The sequence below is a fragment of the Phascolarctos cinereus genome, unplaced genomic scaffold (assembly GCF_003287225.1).
Source record: "Phascolarctos cinereus isolate Bilbo 61053 unplaced genomic scaffold, phaCin_HiC Scaffold_5;HRSCAF=322, whole genome shotgun sequence".
NCBI lineage: Eukaryota > Metazoa > Chordata > Mammalia > Diprotodontia > Phascolarctidae > Phascolarctos > Phascolarctos cinereus.
Genome location: NW_027555958.1, coordinates 59,188,711 through 59,205,364, shown reverse-complemented (window position 1 = coordinate 59,205,364; position 16,654 = coordinate 59,188,711). Strand labels below are relative to the sequence as shown.

Below are 16,654 nucleotides of genomic sequence, written 5' to 3'. Positions count from 1 at the left end.
AAAAGACCCAGGTTTGAGCTCTGTCATTTACCAGCAATGGGCAAGCTACTTATATTCTTTGCCTAGTTTTTCTCGCTTGTAAAATAAGGAAGGTTGCACTCAGAGGAGCTCTAAGGTCCCTTTTAGCTCTAACACATAATTCTCTGATTTCATTTCTGCTGAAACCAAAATCAGCTTCCCTCAAACGCTCATGTATTTTGCATAGCTAGAAAAAATAATTGTCAAGAGTTCAAAGCCACTGAATATACCGGACATTGTGAGAGGTAAAGGGTGTCGTCTATGGGTAGCTTTGATTTTTGTGGTCCTAGACCTCTCCTAGGGTACCGTCTAACCTTTTGCTTGCTATGTGGCTCTTTGGATGAGTCTTCTTTCATCATTTTCACTACAATATTCAACAGCGATATTTAAACAACCATTATGTACCTAAAAAACCAGTGTTAGGCAGTGGATAGAGGATCTGGCTTCAAGTCCCATCTCTTAACACATTCTGATTCTGCAAGCATGAGCAAATCACCCTCTCGTGGCTCCAGATAACTGTGTAAGTTGTTGCTATGTGCTGGGAAGAGTTCACACCCGAAGCTTCCTTATTACATGTCTGAACCCCCTCTTCCTTGACCCCCAAAAGTATAGAAAACATCAAGGTTCTTGGGTGCTGATGTAGCCATTTCCGTTTCCTTAGCCCATTTAGAATGAATATAACTTTTGGACTAGTTGGTGTGCTTGCTTTAGGGTTTTATTAAAAAAAAAAAGTAGGAACCACAGCTTCACATCTCCTGACTTTCCCAAGTGTGACTTAAAAAAAAAAACCACACGATTTCTTAGTGGATGCCTTGGAATCTAACAGATTTGCAAAACCTAACTGGGGGCTTGGTCTCCAAAGAATGTAGTACATGGAAACATGCAGAGTGGTGGGCATTTTGTAGGCTGTTTTGATTGGAGGATTTTTTTTTGGAATGCCTCATCCCACAAAACTGAGTGGTGAATTTTTAAAATGACACCATTTGTCTGTGTTCTTCCACTGTGAAATCATAAGAGACAACTTAGAGGAAGCTCCAAAAGTCCGTTAGCTTCTAGTAACCCTCGCCTTCAGCAGATAACGCCAAGATGTTGCCACAGAATGCTGTGGAGGAGGCAGTTAGGCATGCTCCACCTCTAATGGAGAATGGCTGTGCTGTACTTGTCCTGGAGTACTGGCTGGCCTATCATTTCTTTTCTTTTTTTAAAACATATTAAAGCTTAGCCTTCAATCTTTTTTTTAAAAAAAAAATTATTTTTTTTTTAGTTCCAAATTCTGTCCCTCCCTCCAGGTCCTCCCCCACCCACTGAGAAGGCAGGCAATATGATACCCATCATACATTGGCCTATGATTTGTGATTCCCCAACCCATCACTTCAAATTATCCAAATTTCCCAAACAGCAGTCCAGCCCAGCCTGTTTTTTTCCGATGTGTACCTGCTGATTAATGAGAACTAGAAAAGCCCACAATCCTTGAGGTTTTCTTTGATGATAATATCTGTCACCGCATCAAACACAAATTTGACGTTCTGAGTGTCTGTTGCACAAGTCATATGACTGTAGATTTCTTTGACGTCTTTTCGCATGTTTAGGTCAAGGAACTGGCTCTTTATGTAATTTCCTGCATCCTCATATGAGTTGTTACCTGGTTTTCCAGGGGGAGAAAAACATCGACGGGATGAATTGGGGGTTGAACAATATGGTTTACCTTCCTCTTTGGTCACATAATAGTTGGACAGATACTCTCATCTTCAAAAAGTTGCCTCTTTCAGAAGCAACTGATTAGCACCTTTGCGCCTCTGGCTTTCATCCAAGTTCTTTGTGCCCCAAGTTGGGAGTCTTAGCATTTTGCATAAGAAACCCCCAGAAGCCACCCCCCCCCCCCCCCCCCCCCACTGCTAGCCAAGGGTTCTCAGCATCACTGCTACTGCCTTTGACACTTACCGTCATACTCAGGAAAGCAAATGCTGAGGTGAACCTTCTTGATCTTCTCCTCAAAGAGGTCCTTCTTGTTGAGAAAGAGGACGATGGACGTGGCAGCAAAAAACTTGTGGTTACATATGCTGTTGAACAGGTGCAGAGACTCATGCATGCGGTTCTGGTGGAAGAAAAAGTCAGACAAGAAGAGAAACACCTTTCACACCTGGTCCCTGGCCCTCCCCCCCTTAGAGAAAGAACAAGACATGCAGAGAAGCAGCTGACGCTGAGAACTTGTCTTTAAAGGTTCACAGTCTCAAAATGGAGAGAAATTTCAGCAGCCCCATCTAGGCCAACCTGTAACTGAGCGGGAACTCCCAGCAGCATAGCCAACACGTGGTCATCTCTCTGCCTTCGCTTAAAAAGCCTGGGGGTGAGAGGGAACCCACGGGGTCTCCTTAGGCAACCCATTCCACTGGGGGATAGCTCTACCAATGAAATCTACCTGCCTTCAACTTCCACTCATTTCTCTTCTTGCATTTGGGACCAAGCAGAATAATCTAATCCCTCATGATAATCACGATAACCCTTCAACTACTTGGGGATATCTATCATGTCTCCCTTCAGAGAGGCAGCATATGATAGGGCAGAAAGATTTGAAGTCAGCTAGGTTTGAATCCTGGCTCTGCCACTTAATACTTTTGTGACCTTGGACAAATTACCTATCCTCTCTGGTCCTCAATTTCTTCATCTGTAAAATAACGAGAGTTCAATTAAATAGCCCCTGAGGACCCTCCCAGATCAAAATCTATAATCCTTTGATCTTGAATTCTCCAAATGGGAGGGGAACAAGGAAATTTCTTATCTCATCTAGATGCTTACAAGCTGTTGCTGAGTTTTAGTTACTACATAATTGTGGTTTTACAGAAAAAGCTGGACTTTATTTTTAACCAGCTGTTTTGAACAACAAAAAAAGGTTGAGTATAAATGGGGGTGGGGTGGAGGGAGGTGCTCCCTTACTGTGTTTTCAATAGCTACATCTCTCTCTCCTACAGGGATTATTATTGGGGAAAGCACAGATGCTGTTGCTTCAGCTGTAGGGAGGAGGTCAGATCAGCAATCAACAGTGGTATTACAGGTTGCTGAGTGGTTAAGGAATTTCTCTCCCTGGGAACCCAGCTCAACTTGATGGTTGGGGAGGAGAAAAGATGCTGATCAACGTGATTGTGTTACTGTTTCTGCCTTCCCTCCTTCCTCTGTGAATTGTTTAGAGCAGGGGTTGCGGGCGCTGCTGTGGGCTCAGATCCCAACCCCATCCCTAAGTAAGGTTCTAGAGTGTTACTGTGTGCCAGGCGCTGTGCTTAGGTGTCAGGGTATACACATTAAACCCAGATTTGGATGGGGTTGAGACTTGGCTCCAGTTAGTGGATATTTGTCAGATTCTAGGCACATTCTCCCAGACTACTTTGGAGGCCTTGAATACCACAGCGATGGAGGAGGCAGTGGATTTATCCTGTGGCAGTCCAGAAGCAACTCCTTCCTTCTCTATGCTAGGAAAAAAAAAAAAGATACACTTCCCATAGAGGTGTTTGTATGTTTGCCTTTGGAGGATGGGGCTTCTTGGCATAGCTCAGGTCTTTCAGGGTGGAGGCCACTGTTGGCCTTACTCACCTTAGCTCAGCACTAGGGCAAAAACCCTCTTCCATGCTCAAGTTGATTTAGATAATACGAAATTCAATTTAACAAGCATTAAATACCTACCATGGGCCAGGCACTGTGCTAGGCCATAAAGATAGAATGACAAGAGTTCCTGCTGTCAGGGAACTTCTATTCTCTTAACTGTATATATCGTGTACACAAGTATAATATGAGATAATCTGAAGAGGGCGAATACATCAAAAAAGAAGGGAGGGGGTGGTGAAGACAAGGCTTCTGAGAGGCAGATTCATGAGGTGGGAGCTGGAACCCCTTCACTTCTGGTTCTAAATAGAACGATCCTGTGATCCAAGTTCCATGCCTATATACACTGCCACCTCAGCCTATTACAAACCAACTTGTGTCCAAGGCTATAATAGTTACAGTTTCACATGCTTTTGGTGTACATAGTGGGTCTGTGCTCATCTACTGCAGCCAGAAGATGTCTAACACTGCTTCAAAGCCCCTGAGAATCTTGGACTAGAATTAAATCCAAAATAAAGATGCTGTTTCATGGATGACTGATATAGGTTGAGGCAGTGGAGGACAAAGGGAAGGAATGGATTCAGGAGATGGCTCTCCTGTTTCTGGAGCATACACTAATGGGAAATCAACACTTCTCAGTGTTTTCGAATTTGAAATTGTCCTAGTGCAAGGGCCTGGCCTGACTCTGACACCTTCTTTCACTCCTGTTGAGCAGAATCCCTAAAGTTCAATAGAAATTAGCCCTGAGAAGTCACTCCACCATTTTGTTTGCTATCCAGGAAGCATTTAATTAAATCCAACACACAGTTATTGAGAACCTACTGTGTGCCAGATACTGAGGCTACAAAAAGAAAAACAAAGCGCTTATATCCTACTAGCCCCTTTAGCTCTGTTCATCCTGGATAGTTCTATTGGACTTCCAGTGGGACTATGTAACCTCTGCTAGTAAGATTGAACAAAGATGTAAGCTTTACTTTTTTTCTGGCTGTCATTTTTATCTTATCTTCTCTACCTTATTCCTTCATCCTCCCCCCTCCCTTGCCTGCTCCCATACACAAAAGCATAAAGGAAAGGTTCTGCTAGTGACCTGGTGATGTTCTCCGTCCTTGAATACTCTGACTGAGATTATAGCCTTTATATTCCTATGGTACAAAGTGAGCTAAAAAAGAAATGACTGTCTTTCTCAATCTAAAGCCCAGGGGCACCATACTACAGTCTGAGTAGCAAGAGCAGGGTATCTGTCTGTTTTTGAGGATGTGCAGAAGAATACGATTCTGAAAATGAACACTGGTTGAAATCATACAAGTTGGGAAATTATAGAATGAGAGCTTAAAGCAAAAGTCACCAAGGGGTTAGTTGAACTGGCTGCCCTAGAGCCTCTTGGCACAAATTCTACTTACCACTTCATCATCTTCCACCAGTACCATGTCATAGGCACTTAGGGCTCCACAGAAAATGATGCAGGTAACACCTTCAAAGCAATGGATCCATTTCTTGCGCTCTGACCTCTGCCCTCCCACGTCAAACATCCTGGGGGAAAGAAGCCGCTTATCTCACAGATGCTGCTTACCTGTGACCTGAAAGCCCACGTGCTCATCGTGGAGATACAGCCACCCCTAGAAAAAAACCATGGCAGCTCTCCACCACACCAAGGACTAGGACTGCCAGAGTGGGCAGTGGACCTGCCCATGTATGAATCTCATTTGTGTGCCTGAGGGGGTAGGGAAACACACACCCACCTAAAGTTCAGGTCTTTGACTGAGAACTTGGTCTCAATGATGCCTGTAGTTTTGACCCGAGATCGTAGAACATCCTGCTCATTGGGAAGGTAGTCAGGAGCGGTTATTCGATCCAGCTGATTGAGATAGCTAGACAGGAGATCATAATTGGTGCCAATGTTACTCAGTGATCAAGAAGAGCTTCTTGTATTTCTAGAGTTTCTATTTCCAAAATGCTTTCTTTTTTTTTTTCATTTCAGCTCCATCTCTGTGCAGTAGAGCAGACCTAATTTCCAATTTAACAGTGCCTCTTCCAAGGGCCTGAGAGGTGGTGACTTGTCCAAGGTCACAGAGCTAACAGAAGGAGAAGCATGGTACTATAGAAAAAAGCATTTGGAAGACCTGGGTTCTATTCCTGTGATCCTAGACAGGTCATTGCTCAAGCTCCCTGAGCCTCAATTTTCTTGTCTACAAAAGGAGGGGATTGCTGTAGACGTCCCTAAGTGCCTTCCAATTCTACCTCCTGTGATATATCCTCTCTTCCACAAACCTTGTACTGTAGAGCCCCTGAAGGACATCTCTCTTGTGCAACCACGGTTTTGTTCCTCTGGCCTAATACCCACTGCTTACATGTAGGCTGGGCCCAAATTGTGGAGAGCCCTGAATACCAGGTTAAGGAGTCCTTCAGACAGTCTTCTTTTCCATGCTGTTCCCTTCACGCAAGCAGGAGGAGGTTAAGGGCTGAGTTGAGGGGCAGGACCTCCTTGGCTGTTAGCCATTGGCTTCCTAAAGTCAAGGCTGACCTCATTTCACTAGGTTTGTCTAGGCTTGGAACTTTTCTTCTTCCCATGGTTTTCTAAGCATTTGAAATAGGACAAAGGACTAATGGCACTGAGAAGGGAGTTCAATTCAACAAATGTTTATTAAGTGTCTGTTATGTGTAAGACACTGTGCTAGGCACTGAAGATACAAATACAAAAGGAGACACAAACTTTGCCCTCAAGGAGCTTATGCTCTAAAAGGAAGAAAGGACATATATACTTCCTGGCCATCTCCAAACCATGCCTTCTCCAGTTCATCATCTCTGCCTCCCCCATGGCACCTTGTACTCCAACTCTGGAACCACCCTAGCTGGGCTCTGATTGGTGAGTTTTTGCCTTGTTTTGCTTGGATTCAGACCTCTGCACCCCATTGCCTTCCACCTGCTGTTTAGGAGTTATGCACCATGAGACTGTAAGCTCTCTGAAGGCAGGGACTGGTGTTTTTATCCCAACACAGCACAGTGCTTGGCTTTCGTTGTCATTCAGTTGTTTTAGTCGTGTCCAACTGTGTAGTCTTGGCAAAGATACTGGAGATGGTTTCCCATTTCCTTCTCCAGTTCATTTTACACATGAGGAAACTGAGGCAAACATGGCTAAGTGACTTGCCCAGGGTCACACAGCTGATAAATGTCTAAGGTCAGATTTAAACTCAGGAAGATGAGTCTTCCTGACTCCAGGCCCAATATAGTAAGCACTTAATAAGTGCTTTATTTATCTGTCTAATCTGAATTCAAGAAGTTCAAACAAAGTGTTATGAGAAATTCAAGGAGAAAGAGATTGCTTCTTACTGAGGGAAATCTTCAAATGAGTGACCCCTGAGTTGGGCCTTGGGAGAAGGGATTTCAGCAGGCAGGAATGAGGAGATGGGTGGAAGAAAGGCATTACAAGAGAGTCAAAAAGTAGATTTTGAAAACATAACTGATTCCATCTTGTCTTACATCTGGTGTCATTATATTTTACTTTCTAGGTGATGCTTCGTTGACGTTGCTGAATGTCTCCTTCTGCACCTCTCTTCCCCCTAATTGATTTGCAGTTAACTGCAAAAGAGGAAATCGAGACTGGGGAATTGAGAATTGTCTGTGGTTGTACCAATAGTAATTAGTACAGTAGGAATAGTAATTAGCAGAATAAGGCAGCTAGATGGCTCAGTGGATAAAGTGAGGAGCCTGCAATCAGGAAGATCGGAATTCAAAACCAGCCTCGGATACTTACCGGCTGTATGATCCTGGGCAAGTCACTTTACCCTGTTTGCCTCAGTTCCCTCATCTGTAAAATGAGCAGGAGAAGGAAATGGCAAAGTACTCTAGTATTTTGCCAAGAAAATCCCAAACGGGGTCAGAGTCGCACATGACTGAACAACAACAGGAACTTGAACCCCAGATCTCCTGGCTCTTGGGAACCAATGCCAAACTGGTAGGTAGCACCAATGGGTGCTCTGTGGCAGACTGGATTGAACAGGCCATTGTGGGGCCACTCTCCATGACGTGTTTCCCAAGAGTGTGCGTGGCAGAAGAATGTGAACCTATACTTAGAGGTGGAAGAGACCTCAGAAGCCATCTAATTCAACTCCCCCATTTTATAGATGAAGACACTGAGGTCAGGAAGGTCAAATACCTTGTCCAATATAACAGGTAGTAAACAACAGAAATGGAATTTGAACCCAGGCCCTCCGACTTCTGAGCCTACTCTGCTTCCCTAACACGTAGAACCTGGGAGAGTAGAAAGAAGGTGGCATGGGCCAGAGGGAAGCTTTTGTTGGGACAGTGTTAGAAGTTTTAGGGTCAGTGCTTTTCTCTGCTACTGTGACTTTGGGAAAATTAACCTAAACTTTCTGGGCCTCAGTTTCCTCATTTATAGAGCAAGGAGGGTTGGACTCGCCGACTCTGAAGACTCCTTCCGGCTCTAAATGTATGACTCTTACGACTTTAGCTTTGGGTTTCTGTTCTTACTCCTACCCTGTTGTACCATTATAGAATTTCTGAATCATAGTACTTAAAGTTGGAAGGAACTTTAACATCCGTATGGTCTAATTGATACCTGAAAGGAGTCCCCACTATAACATACTAGACAAGTTGACATCTAGCCTCTGTTTACAGCCCTCTAAGGAGGAGGACCTTCCCGTCTCCCAAGGCCATCCGTTCCACATTGATTGTGACCAGCTTTTTCCTGATAGCCAGCCCAAATTCGCTTCTTAGCAACTTCCACCCGCTATAGCCTAGTCAAACAGGGCATGTCTAAGCCTTCTTCTACATGACAGTCTTTCAGATAGTTTAAGACCATGCTTATATCTACCCCAAACCTTCTCCAGGCTTTAGCCATCTCTCCAGTTCCTTGACCAATCCTTAGGTGCTCTCTTCTGGACACTCGGGGACTTCTTAAATCATAGCACCCAGAGCTAAACACAATAGCCCACATGAAGCCTGACCAAGGCAGAATACAAAGGGTCTTTTGCCTCCTTATTCCTGGAAGCTACGCCCCTCAATTCAGCCCAAGAGCCTATTAGCTTTTTTTTTTGACCAAAACATTATACTATGAGCCTATATTAATATTAAATTTAGACTACTTTTTATTGACCCAAAATAAGACTAAACCTATATTGCAGTAGTGATGCAAGGGTTGAGTCCTGTGATTGGGACCTTCCAGGGTACGTTCTGACCTGGCATCAGAGACTTACTACGAGGCAGAGTCGTTGAGTTGGTACTCCGAAGCACGTTCAAAGCAGGCCTGCACACCTCCGTCTTTCCACAGTCTTTTAATGATGGCCACCAGCTCAGGAGACATGGTTCCTTCCTCCATAGAATCAGCCATGTTGTTAAGCTGTCGTCCATCATCCTAGCAGTGAGAGAACCAGGGAAAGTGCTTAATGAGGAGGAGCTTCCAGGAGGGTGGTGCTGCTGACTTCAAAGTTTTCCCAACCCACTGAGATGGAAATAGTTCTTCCAGGTCAAGGGTCTGTATTGGTAATGCCAAGTTAGTTTCTGTTTAAGATCTAGCTGGGGCTTGTATTCAGAATGCTTTCTCAGTGATGCTTCTAAAATGACCTCTGTCAAGCCAGAAGGTGGTAACAGATCCTGAAAGCTACATGGCTGACAGCTACTAGAAGCTTCTTGCCCGCTCCCTGGTGCTCCTTCCCTCCTTGATGGGTCTAAAGATGGTAGCCAACAGAGGGGAAAATGGGATCCCTGTAATAGACAACCAGGATCTAAAGGCTTCATTGCTTCAAGAAGGGCTAAGGGTAGAAGGGACATCACCTGCTGCCCTATGACTTCTCACTGTGCCTGAACTCAAAAGAATTTCATTCTGGAAACCTGGATTTAGTTCCTGTTGAGCTCCCGGTCAGGACATCTTAGAAGAGTCACCGAGATAGGATTTTGAATACATAATGATTATGTTTGATAGGCATATATTGTTTAGAGCACAAAGGACTGAGGAGACATGTCATAACCACCTCTAGGTTTGTAAAGGGTTGTTATTAGGGAAGGGACTGACTACCCATTCGTCTCTGTGACGGAACAAGAGATATTGGGCTTAGATTGCAGGAGAAGGGAGGGTGGGGAAACACAAAAAAAAAACAAAGCAGTGGCCTGTGAGTCATGAGATGTAGCTTCCAGTTTGTGATTAGCCATTGTGTGGCTTTAGGCAAGTCTGTTCATTTCACTGGGCCTCTATTTCTTCATCTGTAAAATAAGACATTTGGGCCTAAGGTTCCTTCTAGCTCTTGTTCTGTGGATTTCAGCAAGATGCAAAGAAAATGGTTGCTTTTTTGTTTTGTTTTGTTTCTTTACTTAAGATCATAAGATCATAGATTTTTGAGCCAGAAGGGACTCAGAGGCCATCTGGTTTAACTCTTTGATGAAGTAGATGAGGAAACTGAGGTCTGTCCAAGGCTTGTCCAAGGACAGATAGGTAATAGAGAAGATTTGAACCCAGGTCCTCTGACTCCAAAGACAGCTTCCTTCAGACTTGGATGACTTCATCCTGAGGTTTCCTTATGAGTAATCCTGGTTTCCCACCTTACCCCTTTCCCATTAGTAGGACTCATGCCTAGCACCCTGGATGGATGCATACCACATGGGATGATTCTGCATAGTCAATGCCTAGGGTGGACATGGCACGGATGATGGCCAGAATGGACTGCAGCACATTGCTGTAGATAATGGTTTTGAACTCCAAACACTCCTCTGGTGTGTAGCCATCCTGGTGTATGATTCTAGAAGAGAGAGCAAAGCTGTAGTCCTCAGGTGGGCCTGGGAAGCCAGAGAGTTCCTAATTCACTGTACTTTTTGTTTTTCCACATGGGGTAAGAAAGAGAGAGACTCCTTAAAGCCAAGTGACTGGAAACCTACATCTGGTGCCCTCTCTGGCCCACATGGGGCCATTTGGGGTTAACTTCTATGGGTCTGGAAGAATGGGATAGAATTTCCCTCTGCTGCATTGTGGATGCCTTGGGCCCTTCTCCCCTCTCTTCCCCACTGCCCCACTGCCCTTCCTTCTCCCAAGTCTAGATTCCTACTCACTTCATCTGTTTGACGATGGTACTCTTTCCTGATTCCCCAGCGCCTGGAAGGAGAGAACAGTTTGTCTTGAGCCCTACCCTGTAAATTCTTCAGTCCATAGAGAGGGATCTGCCTGAAAATTTTGTCTCCCCTTTGGAAAAAAAAATCCCTGCTATCCTTGGATTCAGACCCAAGGAGGAGGAAGGGACTTTCCCTCCCAGATGCCTGCCTCTTTCTTCCCTTTCTTCCTTGTGCTTGACTCCCATAGACCTAGATTGGTAGGATGGGTTTGGAGAAAGTATGTCCTACACTTCCTTTCTCTGCTCTCCTTTTCTGACTCAGATGGTTGGCTCTAGATCAGGGCTCCCCTTTTCATCCCCATGTCTGTGTACCCATGACTCTTTACTGAGCCCTCTCCAGCTCCTTTCCTTCATCTGGCCTCTGTGATGCAGCCTTCATCTTCTTACTCCTCCACCTGCTTCCAATTTTCCATTTCCTTCACTCCATTGTTCTTCCCCTTCATCACCACATCATACCTCTTTCCTCTAAGCAGCTTATTCTGAACTGACCGAAAGCTGCTTGGGCTTAAGAAAAGATCATTTAGTGGCTCGAACATCTCCTTTCCACCGGCTGGGTGAGGGGTGATGTCTGGAGCCTCCTGAGCCAATTAACCCTGAGGTTCCTGTGGTCTGTCTGAGCTTTCCACCAGGATTCAACACACTGTGGTTTGACTCAGCCTCCTGCGCCCACTATCCCCATCCTTAGCTGAGCTGCTCCAGGTGTAATTGTGGTCAGACAAAAGCCTACTTAGGACTTCATCAAGTGGTGAGCACCCCCAACCCCCCCTTATGTGAGGGCTACCATAGGTGAAAACTATCCTTATCACTACCCCAACTTTCTGGGGCCCCCCAAGATCTCTTATTTCTGTTGCTCCCCAATTTTTTTCTTCTGTTGTAACAACAATCAATGCCAGATAAGATTGGTTTTGGGACCCTGAAACCCTTGGTTTCAACGTGGCATTCTTCGGAGCACTGAGGATGAACTTACTGATTAATTAGTGAATTTCCCATCTCTGGAAGAGTTTGAGCAAAGGCTGAATAGCCACTTGTTGGAAATGCTGTTCATCCACTGGGCCTGGAATAGATGATTCTGAATGCCTTTCTAATTCAGATTCTTTGGCCTGCCCCGTACTTGGATTCTTTTGTTCTAGTCCCTTTCTTTACCTGAACTATCCCTCCTCCAAAGAAGAGAGGTGCCCACATAGTCAGAGTTTTCAATGCTTGCTCTAACAAATAGGAGTGCTGAATTTAAGCAAGTGGCCTAGTACCTTTTCCAGTTCTTCCACTCTCATCCCTGTCTGCCAAGAGCCTGAGAATGAGAGAATGACAGAATGCCTCTCTCCAGGAATAGGCAAGAATCAATTAACAATCTTGGGATAACAGTCAGTCCATCAACAAGCTTGTATTAAGTATCTACTATGTGTCAGGCACTGTGCTAAATGCTAGGGATTTCAATTCAGGCAAAAAGAAAGTCTCTGCTCTCCAGGAACTTATGTTTTAGTGGGGGAAGACAAAACATAAAAGGGATGCTGAAAATCTGGGTCAGGGAAAGGGGGCATGATGGCTAAGTCCAGAAAATGAAGTCTGTGACCCTTCTCAAAAATGGAGGTTCAAAGGAGAACTCATCAATGGAAGAAGGGGCCCATGGAAGTAGAATCAGGAGAGCTGAGGCATGAAGGCTAAGTAGTGGAGGAGGGAGTGATGAACGATGCCAGACAAAGATATGATCCCCTTCCCAGTTCCCTCCCTGCCAACCACTGGTACCTCACCCAACAATAATAGCTTGACAGTCTTAGCCTCTTTGTCCGCATCCTCCTGAAGCTTCTTCTCCAGCTCCTTGGACCTTTTGGCCAGTTCTTTGTCCTCAGCACTGGCTCCGCTCCCCATCTTGATCTTCTTTCCTCAGCCACCTCCTTGCTCTCCAACAATGTTTTCCTTTAGGGTTTCCTCAAGTGAGGTGGGAAAGAGGAGAAGTAAGAAGAGGACAGAAGGATAGCTCTCACCCCACTCTGAAAAGCTGGAGGTAGAGCTGGGTCTAGGTGAGAGAGCAGACTACAGGCTCTGGACAGGGAATTTCTTCTCTGTTTCCCTCCTCGGAGCCTCTTTTCTTATCCCAGGGATTGGAAGCTTTATGTCCACCCATGTGATAGGGAAAGCCAATTAAGGAGCTTGAGATGACAAATGGCGAAGACTAGAAGGCTGGGGAAGGGGACAGGGAGGGGAAGGTGGAATGTGGAAGATTTGGGGGTATTTTCTTGGTCTGGACTTTTAATTATATCAGTGTGGGGAGCTTCCTATATTAAAACTTCTACCAATGCAGATGAACATCTCTTCTTTGACTTAGAGTATTAGAAAGATACCCGAGGCCACTCAGTTTTGTCTTGCCCATGAATATCTTTTGGAAGCAGGACTTGAACCCAGAACTTCCTTCCTGGAAGAATCAGAAAAGGGAGCAATACCTAAAGGAAACAATACCTTAGCTGAGCCTTGAAGCCAGCTGGGACTTCCAAGAGGGAGAGGTGAGGAGGGGAGAGCATTCCAAGGATAGGAAAGAACCTCTGCTAAGGCACAGGAGGCAAGAGATGGAATGTCAGCATAGTGGGAACAAGAAGTAGACCAGTTGGGCTGAACTATACAGCCCATGATAGGGAATAATAGGAGGATAGAGCAGTGGATAGAGCACAGGCCCTAGAGTCAGGAAGACCTGAATTCAAATCTGGCCTCAGACCAAATACTTGACACTTACTAGTTGTGTGACCCTGGGCATGTCACTTAACCCCACTGCCTCACCAAAAACATTAAAAAAAAAGGAAGAGAGAGAGTAATAGGAAGCTAGTCTGAAGCCAGATTGTGATGGGCTTTAAATGATCCTAAAGCCACTGAATTTTGTTGAGCAGGGAGGGTGACATGGTGAGATTTAGCTTTTAGGAATATCTGTTTGGGAGCCTGTTTTTTTTTTTATGAAATTGGGGTTAAGTGACTTGCCCAGGGTCTCACAGCTAGTAAGTATCAAGTGTTTGGTCTGAGTCTGGATTTGAACTCAGGTCCTCCTGACTTCAGGGCTGGGGCTCTACCCACTGTGCTGCCTAGCTGCCCCTTGGGAGCCTGGTTTTTAATGATAGTTTACATTCATGCAGCCTTCTCTCTCCTTCTTCCTTCCCCCTACCCCCAACTTTTTTCCCAAAGCTCTTTTATACGTGCCATCTCATAACCTGACTTTATGAATTAGGTGAGGTTCCATTTTACAGTTAGGAAACTGAGGCACAGAGAAGTAGTGATTGGCATATGATCACATAGTAAGCAACAGAGTCAGGACAGCTGGACCCTAGGTGACCTGACTTCTAGTGGTCTTACAACCCTACACTGGCTATATTGAGTAGGTAAAGGAAGAACTTAAAGTGCTAAGAGATTCACTGGAACTGAATGCTGGGGGAGACACCCTGTTTCCCGTTGACTTAGAGAAGGATTCCTGGGAGCTGGGACATCTCAGGAGCTGTTTAAATGTTTTAATGATGGAATTCGGTCAGTCACACAAGTGCCTGGCATATAGGAGGTGCTTCATAAATGCATGTTGATTGACAAGTCAACACAGTGGATCGGGGGCAAGGGCCTGTATTAGGCAGATGAAGAAGATACAAGGAAATAAGGAGAAGTTTCTGTGTTCTGGGACTGATGTGGGAGATATAACAAACAGACAGGAAACAGGTATGTTATTAACAAATACACTGGTATATACCAGAGAGTAAGATTTGTTACTCTAACTTCTTGGAGGAAGTAAGGCTTATCCGGTTGGGGAGGAGCAGGTAATGATGTATGGGCAATGGGGCCATGGTGGGTGGATGTGTGGATGGGTAGGAAGGTGGGAGGGTGGGAAGGTGGAAGGGTTTCCGAGGGAGGAGTGACCTGTGTACATCAAAACTTAGAGGTGGAAGGGAATAGAGGCAGAGTTCAGAAAGCTCAGGCAGAGGAGATATTCTAGGCACTGGGTGAGGCCTGGGAAATTGCCCCCAGCCAATTATCTTTCTCAGCATTTACACAGATGCTCTCCCTGTAGGATCCGCTGACAAAGGAGGCCCTGTTGATAGTGAGAAGGGAGGGAAAGGAGAGATTGCTTTTCCATAGGATCAAATATTTAGAACTCTTGGAATTGACCCCAGAGATCATCCAGTCCTTTTGGTACATGAGGAAACAGGCTTGTAGTGGTTAAGTTCATTCAGTAAATAGCTGCACTGGATTCAAAAGCAGGTTTCCCAGACTCCAAATCCAATCCTCCAGGTCGAGGGAGGAGGCTTGGCTTGAGGAAGACTCAATACTAAAGTAGTAGACCCAGAGGGTGAAGGATGGTGATTATAGAAGATCCAGAGGCTTAGAGGAAGCATCCAGGGCCTCACATGAAGTCCAACCAAGTGAGCATTGAGGATACAAAGAAAGGTAGAAACAGTCCCTACCCTCAAGGAGCTCACATTCTAAAATGTAGAAATTGATAAATGGATTTATCAGTTTGTTTCCTTCCTTTTAGTTGAATGAGGAGGTGAGAAGCCAGACTGCAGAGAATTTAGAAGAATAAGGGGAAAGGAAGTGGAGACACCGATTGTAGATGGCTTTTCCAAGGAGTTTACCCATGAAAGGGAAGAGAGGGCTAGAGGATGATGGCTACTGGGGAAGGAAACAAACTGAGAAATCCATTTATCAGTTTCTACACACATCAAGACAATGAAACTCATATTAAGATCACAGTCATAACTAATATGTTTATGGTTTTATAAAATGCTTTACATATGCTTATGGTCTATGAGGCACTTTTCATATATTATATCATTTCATCTTCACAACAACCTTAAGAAGTAGGTGCTGTTATTATTCTCACTTTTCAGATAAGGAAACCGTGAGGCCAGGAGAGGTCAAATGATTTGCCCAGTGTCTGAGGCAGAATAGGTCCACCCTAATGCCAAGATTCACTATGCCATCTAGCTGCCTCATCTCAAAATGTGTGCTATGACTCTGTGTGTTTGTGTGTGTGTGTGTGTGTGTGTGTGTAGAGGACAGTTGGTGCTGGAGAGACTTGGCAGTAATGGGGGTATATGTCTTAGATGTGATGCCATTTTGGCTGGATAGAAAAAGAGAATTGTATGGGTGGTAAGTACATTGGAGGTGAGAAGCGGGGAAAAGCTTAACCAATGCAGCATTTCCTTACACTGGGCTGGATCAAGGAAGGGACAGTACACAGATTTCCCTGAGTGGAGTCAAGGAAACAGACTACCATGGAGTTTGAGGGTATAGGGGTTACCTGAGAGGTCTCAGACCCTAATCAAGAATGTCCTTTGCTTCTCCTCCCTCATCTAAACCAAGATCCTTCTTGTTTAAAGTAGGTTAGACTCTCATGGCAGTGTTACATTTGATTGGCATATTATTTTAGGGATAGAGACTGCACCCTATAATTTCATTGGTTTCAGGAATTTCCAGATGACAAAACTCTCTCTGCCAATGAAGGTCAGCACCTTATCTTCAAATTCCGGTGTCGGAGAAGTTCCTGAGGCATCAAGAGGTTAAGTGACTTACTCAGAATCACACAGCCAGTCTGTCAAAGGGAAGACTTGATCCCGGGTTCTCCTGATAGGCAGTTCTCTCTCACTATGACACCCCTGCCTCAAATTATTATTTTAATTAGATTGAAATGCAGCCTTATGGGCTCTTTGACAGCAAGGTGTCACTTGTCATTCATACATCAAGATCATGCAGGATTCCCTGGAAACTGAAAAAGCAGGAATGGTTATTTAGATTTATTGTTTTTACTGATAATAAACATCAGGTGAAGCATAAAGCTGTTTGTTTGCATTGTAATGGAGGAGATCCAGTGCAGAATCCAGGTTAAGGAGGGATTCCCTGTGGATGGTGAAGTGCTTCTGAGGCTCCTGTTCATGGATGAAATTGTGCTTATTTGATCAAGG

At 44.7% G+C, this 16,654-nt stretch overlaps 1 protein-coding gene across 1 annotated transcript; it reads right to left on the bottom strand.

Annotated features, from left to right (window-relative positions):
* Positions 1 to 437: 437 nt before the first annotated feature.
* On the bottom strand, positions 438 to 12,743 carry GNAT2 (G protein subunit alpha transducin 2). The gene is made up of 8 exons (XM_020998760.2): positions 12,476 to 12,743; positions 10,669 to 10,711; positions 10,220 to 10,361; positions 8,826 to 8,983; positions 5,352 to 5,480; positions 5,013 to 5,142; positions 1,960 to 2,113; positions 438 to 1,660 (listed from the first exon to the last, which is right to left on the bottom strand). The coding sequence occupies exons 1-8, from the start codon at positions 12,591 to 12,593 to the stop codon at positions 1,470 to 1,472; spliced, it is 1,065 nt and encodes a 354-aa protein (XP_020854419.1). The 5' UTR covers positions 12,594 to 12,743; the 3' UTR covers positions 438 to 1,469.
* Positions 12,744 to 16,654: the final 3,911 nt, after the last annotated feature.

Excerpts from the sequence above, each read along its gene's own strand:
- GNAT2 (XM_020998760.2), bottom strand. The coding sequence starts at position 12,593 with ATGGGGAGCGGAGCCAGTGCTGAGGACAAAGAACTGGCCAAAAGGTCC. Across the intron at positions 10,712-12,475 it reads TGTCAAGCTATTATTGTTGG|GCGCTGGGGAATCAGGAAAG; the intron begins GTGAGGTACCAG and ends CTCTCCTTCCAG. Across the intron at positions 5,481-8,825 it reads CTCAACGACTCTGCCTCGTA|CTATCTCAATCAGCTGGATC; the intron begins GTAAGTCTCTGA and ends TCTCCTGTCTAG.